Raw genomic sequence first — 9,727 nt, 5'->3', positions numbered from 1 at the left:
TCCCAGCACTTTGGGAGGCTGAGGCGGGCGGATCACAAAATCAGGAGATTGAGACCATCCTGGCTAACATGGTGAAACTCTGTCTCTACTAAAAATATAAAAAATTAGCTGGGCGTGGTGGCACACACCTTTAGTCCCAGCTACTCGGGAGACTGAAGCAGGAGAATCGCTTGAACCCGGGAGGCGGAGGTTGCAGTGAGCCGAGATCGCACCACTGCACTCCAGCCTGAGTGACAGAGCCAGACTGCGTCTCAAAACAAACAGACAAACAAACAAAACAATAAAAAAAACAGGCCCGGCGCAGTGGCTCACGCCTGTAATCCCAGCACTTTGGGAGGCCAAGGCAGGTGGATCACCTGAGGTCAGGAGTTTGAGACCAGCCCGGCCAACATGGCGAAACCCTGTCTCTACTAAAAATACAAAAAATTAGCCAGGCTTAGTGGCGCATGCCTGTAATCCCAGCTACGCGGGAGGCTGAGACAGAAGAATCACTTGAACCAGGAGGCAGAGGTTGCAGTGAGCTGAGATCATGTCATTGCACTCCAACCTGGGCGACAGAGTGAGACTTCGTTTCCGCCCCCAACCCCCAAAAAAGGACAAAACAAAACAAAAACAAAAACTGCTGCATTAACAGTAATTTTATAAACAAAATGACAAAAAGCAATTTCTTCTCACTTGATTTTAGAGACAGTTGCTTACATACAAGAATTTTTGGTCAGAGGCCCTGTAGGGTGACCAAACCATCCCAGCTTGTCTGGGACTTCCCAGGGTGGGTACTGAAAATTCAGTGTCCCAGGAAACCCCTGTCCTGAGCCAACTGGAACAGTTGGTACAGTTGGCTTTTCCGTAGCTTACACTTCTATTATCTGCCCTTAGAAAAATTCCAGTGCTATTGTAATTTATATTTATCTGAAAAGCACCTGCATAGTCTTCCTGTTGGTATTCAGTACATAATCATTTGGTTAGCATATAAATATTTATGGAATTTTGCCCCATGAATAGATATTTTATAAATGTATACCAATATTTTTTTACCTTACTAGGACTTGGGGACAACGGGAGTGCCAAATTACCAACAATGATTATCTCGGCACCAAAAAGGAATTAATTTGTGTATTTTCTTTTTCAAGAACCTTTTCCTGTTGTTGTTTAGAGACTACTGTGCTTCTAGCTAGTAATCACAATAGCTGGGAAAACAATAACACATGCAATACCTTTAAGAACAAGTCATTAAAAACAAAACAAAATAATGTATGTGGGTCATCCCTTGGCCAATCTGGTGCCAGAGAGAAGTTGTTCTACTGGTTTTCCTTAAATAGCACCATAACCTAACCTGAATCTAAGATGGTTTCCAAAATATGTATAGAATGAATGTTAACTAATTAGTTCTATAAAAATATGTATAGAACGAAAGTTAATTAACCATCAAACCATGGTTATCATGGTTTATCCATGGATAGGAGACCCAAAAATTCAGAAGCACTGTAATACTTTTCATGATATTAATAAAAAATGAAGTCATGAGATCATGGAAAAGGTTTCTGAGGAAAAAATCAGACCAATTGTCTTCCCTAGAAAATGGGGATGACACAGGCTGTGTACATATAAGCATAATTAAAATAAAACTGATTAGGCCTGGTGTGGTGGTTCATGACAGTAATCCCAGCACTTTGGGAGGCCGAGGCGGTAGGATCATGAGGTCAGGAGTTAGAGACCAGCCTGACCAACATGGTAAAACCCTGTCTCTACTAAAAATACAAAAATTAGCCAGGCTTGGTGGTGTGTGCCTGTAGTCCCAGCTACTCAGGAGGTTGAGGCAGGAGAATTGCCTGAACTCAGGAGGCGGAGCTTGCAGTGAGCTGAGATCATGCCACTGCACTCCAGCCTGGGTGAGAGAGCAAGACTCCATCTCAAACAAACAAAAACTGATTAAAAGATTATAAAGGTGACTTATGACACTTTTTAAAAGCTCTGATTCTGTGAGTACTTAACTATGTGCCAGGTACTGTGTCAAGTGCTTTAAATACATAATTTTATCTGATACAAATAATCCTATGAGAACAGGAATTATGATCCTCTAAAGTAAACCTCTAAAAGAGAGGCTTAGTAATTTGCTTAAGGTTACAGACAGCAACAAGAGGGGCAGAGGCAAATTCAGGTCCATCTGCTTCAATAACTTTTATCCTCTTCACCTTTATCCTATGCCACTTCTCAATATTGCTGGTGTAAACTCTGGTAAAATTCTATCTCCAGCTCTAATTTTTCCTGACCTTCAGTGTTGTACTTTAGTTTATGGAAGTGCCTACTCAACACCTCTACCCTGATGTCTAATGACCACCTCAAATAACATGTTTCAGTAAGTGATGCCACCATTCACCCAGTCGCTCAAGCTCCAAATATAGTAGGCATCCTTGTTTCCTGCATCAAACCCACTGTCAAGCCATCAGCAAATATTTTGGCTCTGCTTTCAAATTCTATCTCCATCTGACCGCTTATCACCTCCACTGCCACAACCCTAGTTCAGGCTATTATCACTACTTAGTTGGACTATTGAGATAGCCTCATAATTGCTTTGTTTTCATAGTCCATTCTCCATAAAGCAGTCAGTTATCTTTTTATTTTATTATTATTTTTTTGAGACGGAGTCTCACTCTGTCGTCCAGGCTGGAGTGCAGTGGCCGGATCTCAGCTCACTGCAAGCTCCGTCTCCTAGGTTTACGCCATTCTCCTGCCTCAGCCTCCCGAGTAGCTGGGACTACAGGCGCCCGCCACCTCGCCCGGCTAGTTTTTTTGTATTTTTTTAGTAGAGACGGGGTTTCACCGTGTTAGCCAGGATGGTCTTGATCTCCTGACCTCGTGATCCACCCGTCTCGGCCTCCCAAAGTGCTGGGATTACAGGCTTGAGCCACTGCACCCGGCCCAGTTATCTTTCAAAAACACAGATCATATAGTTTCACTCTTCTGCTTAAAACCCTTTAATAATTGCCACTGCAATAATGTAAACTGCTTAAGATGACCTATAAGGCCCATACTGGCCCCTACCTTGATCTGCTTTATCTGACTTTATCCCTTAATACCCTCTTCTTTGCTCAGCATGTCTCAAGTCACATTGGTCCTGATATTTTCAAATTCCTCTGTGACTTAAAAAGTCATGTGCTTTGAGAAGATGTGAAAGGGCAGGGTTGGAAGTTTTAGGAAATTGGCAAAGGTGTGAAAGAGTTGCTGAGAGAGGGAGAACAATCCGGAAAAACTTAATAGGATTGCTGGGAAGTATTGAGGGTTGAGTTGTGCTTGGTGATTGAAATTAAGTAGGCTGGGTGTAGTGGCTCACGCCTATAATCCTAGCACTTTGGGAGGCCACGGTGGGAGGATTGCTTGAGGCCAGGAGTTCCAGACCAGTCTGAGCAACATAGTGAGATGTATATACACAAAAAAATTAAAAAATTAGCCAGGCATGTTGGTGTGCACCTGTAGTCCCAGCAACTCAGGAGGCTGAAGTGGGAGGATCACTTGAGCCCGGGACGTCGAGGCTGCAGTAGTGATCACACTACCGCATTCCAGCCTGGGTGCCAGAGCAAGAGTGCCTCCAAAAAAAAAAAAAAAAAAGAAATTTAGTAATAGAATACAGATGGCTATGCACATTTCTCTAATAGTGGTCAGCTGTTCCATTATCAAAGGGGAGAATATGGATGGTAGGGTTCATTCAAGGTAGGGGTACGATGAAAAGGTGAGGCAAAGGAGTTTAGAGTACTGATTAGGTACCTACTGAATTTTTCTGTAGGTAATATCACAATGGAGACCGGGTGGAGAGAAGTGTTGCTTGTGTCTATGGCTTGCCTTAGTTGTGGCAGCAATCTAGAATTGCTAAATAGGAACACTGAATCAAAGAACCTAGACCTGGCTGGGCACCATGGCTTACACCTGTAATGCCAGCACTTTGGGAGGCCGAGGCAGCTGGATCACCTGAGGTCAGGAGTTCGAGACCAGCCCAGCCAATATGGTGAAACCCTGTCTCTACTAAAAATACAAAAATTAGCCCGGGGTGGTGGCATGCGCCTATAGTCCCAGCTACTCAGGAGGCTGAGACAGGAGAATTGCTTGAACCTGGGAGGTGGAGGTTGCAGTGAGCTGAGATCGCCACTGCACTCCAGCCTGGGCAACAGAGTGAGACTCCGTCTCAAAAAAAAAAAAAAGGGCTGGGTGCGGTGGCTCACGCCTGTAATCCCAGCACTTTGGGAGGCTGAGGCGGGTGGATCACGAGGTCAGGAGATGGAGACCATCCTGGCTAACATGGTGAAACCCCGTCTCTACTAAAAATACAAAAAAAATTAGCCAAGCGTGGTGGTGGGCGCCTGTAGTCCCAGCTACTTGGCAGGCTGAGGCAGGAGAATGGCGTGAACCCAGGAGGCGGAGCTTGCAGTGAGCAGAGATTGCACCACTGCACTCCAGCCGGGGCAACTGAGCAAGACTCCGTCTCAAAAAAAAAAGAACAAAAAAGAACCTAGACCTATCAGTAGAGGTTAAAAGCTTTACTTTTTAAATCCTGAGGTTAAGAAATTATCAGTATTTCGAAACTTACAAAATGGACAAATTGGTAGAGGCTTTTTAACATTATAATGGCATTTTTCACTTTTCAAAATCAATTTCCAAAGGGAACCTATAGGTTGAACAGTAAGATTTATCAACAAAGCAGGGATTTAGATTTTAAAAGGTTTTCAATCTGGCCAATTCTTCAGATTATCTCAAGAGGGAGCCTTCTTATGCCTCTTCTTCCTTCATAACACTTGTCTAGCTCTCATGTCCTGTTTACAAAGATTTAAGCCCACTCTTAAAAAGGCATAAAATGCTCTTACTGACATGACCCCTAACTTGCCTAATATTTTGCCATCTACCCTCCATGCACTTTAAGCTCCCAAACTATTAATTACTTGACACCTTCTGCGCTTTTGCTTGGTCTCTGTGGCCAGACCATCTTCCCTGCCTTCTCTGTTGAACTTCTAGCCATTCAACAACACTCAGCTCACATAGCACACTTTCAGATGAGATTCAAGCATTATCTCTCTTGCTACATTTGGCCCTTGTAGATATTTCTATTATTGCCTCCATTTTGTTGAAGCATTCATGTCTTTTATGTACTATACAGTATATAATACATATGCATTACAATGCATTTTTATGATTCATGTTTTGGGGCATCCAGCGGCTAAAATAGGGCAAGGGTTATGTGGTCTTGGCCAAGTCCCTTTTCCTTTCTGAGCTTCAGGTTCCTCAGGTATAAAATGGGTACTATGGCTCCATGAAGATGAAACAGAATATATGTAAAGCCCTTACACAGTGCTCAATTCATGAAAACCATCGCTGTTTACATTGTTTAGGGCCCTCAAGAGGCGCTCTAATCAGCGGGGTTGAGGAAATGCCTCTTTAAAATGACGTCATTATAGGAGACTTAAAAACCACAGCATGTCTGTACAAGTGAACAGAATCACACAGCTACCTAAAGTGGGTTCGCCTGTCATACAGTTTAGAGGTTCCACTTACAACAGGTTTCCATCAGTAGCCAAAGCAACAGAAATTTTAGATTAACAGATCACGGCTTCCGGGATTACCGCAAGGCGGGCGGGAAGCGCCTTTCCGCCCGGGTGGGAAGGCCGCGTCCCCATGGGACTGCCGGAGGGGGCTGGATCCCTATGGCCTGCGGCAAACACCACCACCTAGGCGGTCCAGGGGTCCCTCTCTCGGTGACTGGTGACCAGGAGGCCGCAATCTCTTCACATAAAAGCTCTACGGGTTTCCGCTCGGCCCTCACAGCCGCAGCAGACCGAACCGAGAAGGCAATTCCCGCTCAGGTCCTAGGCCCAGGAAGGCCGGGCCGTGGGGTCTCCCCGGGCTCCACGCAGGGGCGGCGGGGCGGGGCGCAGTGACGCAAAGAGGAGTGACGCGACGACGCAACGCGACGCGGTGACGCACGCCCCTTTGTTGGCTCAGTAGCGATAGCAGCGGCCGTGGAGGTGGCGCTGGGGACTGTTTTCTCTCGGAGGCCGGAGCGGAGCCGCGTCTGACTGAGGCGGGCAGCAAGCGGCCCCCTCGCTCCCTCCCTCCCTCCTCCGCGCCCTCCCCGCCGCCACCAGCAGTCAAACGCCAACCGCCGCTCCTGGGGAGGAGCCGCGGCCCGCGGGGCCGGAGCCAGGCCTGCGTCCGGACATCAGCCGGAGCCGGAGCGAGAGCCGGGGCCTCGGCGTCCCCGCCCTCTCCCCGCCTCGGCCAGCGTCCGCCGGGCCCCCGCGCGTCGCGCCATGGACTCGGACGAGGGCTACAACTACGAGTTCGACGAGGACGAGGAGTGCAGTGAGGAGGACAGCGGCGCCGAGGAGGAGGAGGACGAAGACGACGACGAGCCGGACGATGATACCCTGGATCTGGGCGAGGTGGAGCTGGTGGAGCCCGGCCTGGGCGTCGGCGGGGAGCGGGACGGACTGCTATGCGGGGAGACGGGCGGTGGCGGCGGCAGCGCTCTGGGGCCCGGCGGTGGCGGCGGCGGCGGCGGCGGCGGCGGTGGTGGCGGGCCGGGGCACGAGCAGGAGGAGGATTACCGCTACGAGGTGCTCACGGCCGAGCAGATTCTACAACACATGGTGGAATGTATCCGGGAGGTCAACGAGGTCATCCAGGTGAGGGTGGCCGCCGCGCCAGCTGGACCGGGCTCAACCGGGGAGCGGATTCAGGCTGCACGCGCGGTCCCAAGGGACAGGCCTGGGCCTGGTGCGCAGCCCAGCCCGGTGCCTCCCGGCCTTGTCTTCTCCGCTGCCTCTGCTGGGGATAGAGGGTGTCGAAAGCAGAGGTTCGCCGATTAGCCGGGTGTGGGGAGGTACTCTGGGGGCGGTGCTTCCCAAGTCCTGCTATGGCGGAGGCCTTCGGCCGCCTAAGCCTTCTCTTGCGGGCAATTTCTGCCAGTCCCTGGCCCCGGTGTCCTTTCTCTGGCTGGGCGAGCGCCTACTGGGGCGGGGCGGAGGAGGTGGGGTGGGGAAGAGGAGTCAGGAAGAATTGGGCCCCGACGAGGGTTACCCCGGCCTTAGCCTCATTTGAGCACTTTTGGAAGGGATTAGAGTAGGCCTAGAGCAGCTTGGTGTACAGTTGCCCCAAGTGGGCACCAGTTAATAAAGAAATGGATCTTGGCAGTCTCAAGTGCCTACTTAAAGGGTGGGGGAAGGGAACTATTTCTCGGAAGAGGTGCTGATGAGCCTTTTCAGATGGTGAGGCTTCTGCTTACATCTTTTTTACATTTTTGCTGTTTGTGACCTCACTGCTACTTTCTCTAGTCGTAGCATATGACTTGCTTGAAGCTGTTGGAATAGTTACTGCATATTGCATACCCATCCTTGTAGCTAAAACGGCAACAAAACGCAGTGTTGTCTAATATTGGACAAGACTCTATTGTGAGTTAGAAGAGACTTTCTGCTTGTGAACTCCTTTCTCTGATATTTTCTGTTTTGTGGTAAGTTAGGCTTGGTGTAAGTTGATAACCACATCTCAGTGAACCATATGCGTCAGATTTTGCGTTTTTGAGCTTTAGAAAATCAAAAATCTTCATTTGTTTGGGGGAAAAAACCTCACTTGTCCTGAGGAATCAGGGATATGGCCGAAGAATAAAAATGAAGCTTGATTTAGTGCAACTTTTAGAAAACCTGGAAGGAAACATATATGAGCAGCAAGTTACTTACTATTGCCTCTTGCTTGTCAGTCATCATTTCTTTTTTAACATAAATTGGTTGGCTAAATATTCATTGACAAATTAGAAGTATGTCACTGTCAACTCGTTGACTTTCTATTAACAGATTTTTATAGTATTATAAGTAACAGTTTTAAAAATTGAATCATCTATTCAGGCACTGTTTGAATACAGCGTTTTGCATAATAGAAAAATGTCGATACCTAGTGCCATTACTAAATAGTGGAAGTCTTAATTTTTTAATATAGAGAACGCAGTCTAAGAAGGAAGTTGAGGATTGTAGAAGATAATTTTTTTTTGTTTGAAACAGAGTCTCGCTGTGTCTCCCAGGCTGGAGTTCAATGGTGCAGTCTCAGCTCACTGCAACTTCCGCCTGCCGGATTCATGCAGTTCTCCTGCCTCAGCTTCCCCGGTAGCTGGTACTACAGGCGTGCGCCACCATGCTCAGCTAATTTTTTGTATTTTTAGTAGAGACGGGTTTCACCATACTGGCCAGGCTGGTCTCGAACTCCTGACCTCGTGATCCGCCCGCCTCGTCCTCGCAAAGTGCTGGATTACAGGCGTCAGCCACCGCGCCGGGCCTGTAGAAGATGCACGTGTAAGACAAATCTGATTAGGTAAGAAAAAATAAAAAGACAAAACAAGCCTGCCACCCAGAGACCTACACCAAAATGTCAACTGTAGTTATTTTTCTAGACCTTTGGATAGCTGCTAATATGGTTCCACATTAATAACAGTGGAACCGTACTGTATGTTCTGTGTTTTCAGTGGAAAAACATTATTACAAAAATCCTCTGAACAACCTTCTGTCAAGTAAGTTTTTCGAGAACTTACATGATTATCGATCCAAACTGATTTATTTAATCAGTCTGTGATTTGCCTTCCTTTTTATTTTCTAGTTTCTGGCTTTTATAAACATCATTTAAAATATTATTATAGGTCAGTCTTTGAGTGTTCTTACTTTCTTGGGATAAAGTGAATTGCTGAGTCAAAAGAATTTGCTCATTTTCAATGCGTTTGATACATACTACCACATTGCTTTCGGAAAAGTTATGCTAGTTTTCCCAACCAGTGTTTGATGGGCAAAGAAAACCTGGTGAAATTGAACTTTCGTTTATTGGGCTTGGTATTTCTTTTTCAAATTGCCCCTCGCTTTTTGCTCATTTTATCCTCTCTTGCCCATTGCCCCTCTTTGGGATATTTATCTCTTACTGGTTTGTAAGACTTCTTTCTATTAACAGAGGTTGGAAATAGCAGTTATCTAGGTTTTTAATGTTGGTTTGATAAACACTGAATTTTACTTAGTTTGCATTAGAGAGCTTACTGTTAATTCTTAAAAATTTAAATTCCCTGTTTCCAATTCTAATTTTCAGTATGAATCAGGTAAGATACATTGGCAGGTGAAAAAGTTTGAAATGTAGAAAGATCACCAAATTAATTTAGTGTTTCCTTGGGAATTTGATTACTTTTTCTGGGAGAGGAGTTCTGGGCAACAGCATAAATACTGTTATTTGTGGATATCTACAGGTTAGGTTTGGTCTTCAAATAAGTCAACTTTATTTTTCTTTCAGAAAACTCTTGGTTTTCTGGCTTTCTATACTTTCCCGGTTAACATTTAAATAAAAGACCAAATATATTTAATTTGGTCTTTTATTTAAATCCTTTGTGGCTACCTAGCTTGCCTTTTCAGCTTTTAAGGAAAAAAAAAAAATCTGAGTTTTTTGTTTTGTTTTGTTTGGAGACAGTCTTGCTCTGTCACCCAGGCTGGAGTGCAGTGGCCTGATCTCAGCTTACTGCAACCTCCACCTCTCAGGTTCAAGAGATTACCCTTGCCTCAGTCTTCCCCGCCCCAGCCGCCTCCCACCCTGGTATCTGGGATTACAGGCACCTGCCGCCAGGCCCAGCTGATTTTCGTGTTACGAGGTTTCGCCATGTTGGTCATGCTGGTCCCGAACTCCTGGCCTCAAGTGGTCTGTCCTTCTTGGCCTCCCTAAGTGCTGG

General features: G+C 46.4%; 1 protein-coding gene across 1 annotated transcript in view; it reads left to right on the top strand.

Annotated features, from left to right (window-relative positions):
• The first annotated feature begins 6,057 nt into the window (after positions 1–6,057).
• ARIH1 (ariadne RBR E3 ubiquitin protein ligase 1) overlaps positions 6,058–9,727 on the top strand; it is a 149,906-nt gene continuing 146,236 nt past the window's right edge. The window contains 1 exon segment of the mRNA XM_031668518.1: positions 6,058–6,668. Coding sequence (XP_031524378.1) covers positions 6,294–6,668 — 375 coding nt within the window. The 5' untranslated portion in view covers positions 6,058–6,293.

Source organism: Papio anubis, chromosome 7 (genome assembly GCF_008728515.1).
Source record: "Papio anubis isolate 15944 chromosome 7, Panubis1.0, whole genome shotgun sequence".
Lineage (NCBI taxonomy): Eukaryota > Metazoa > Chordata > Mammalia > Primates > Cercopithecidae > Papio > Papio anubis.
Note: the sequence above shows the minus strand (reverse complement) of the source record. Positions and strands in the feature narration are given on the sequence as shown.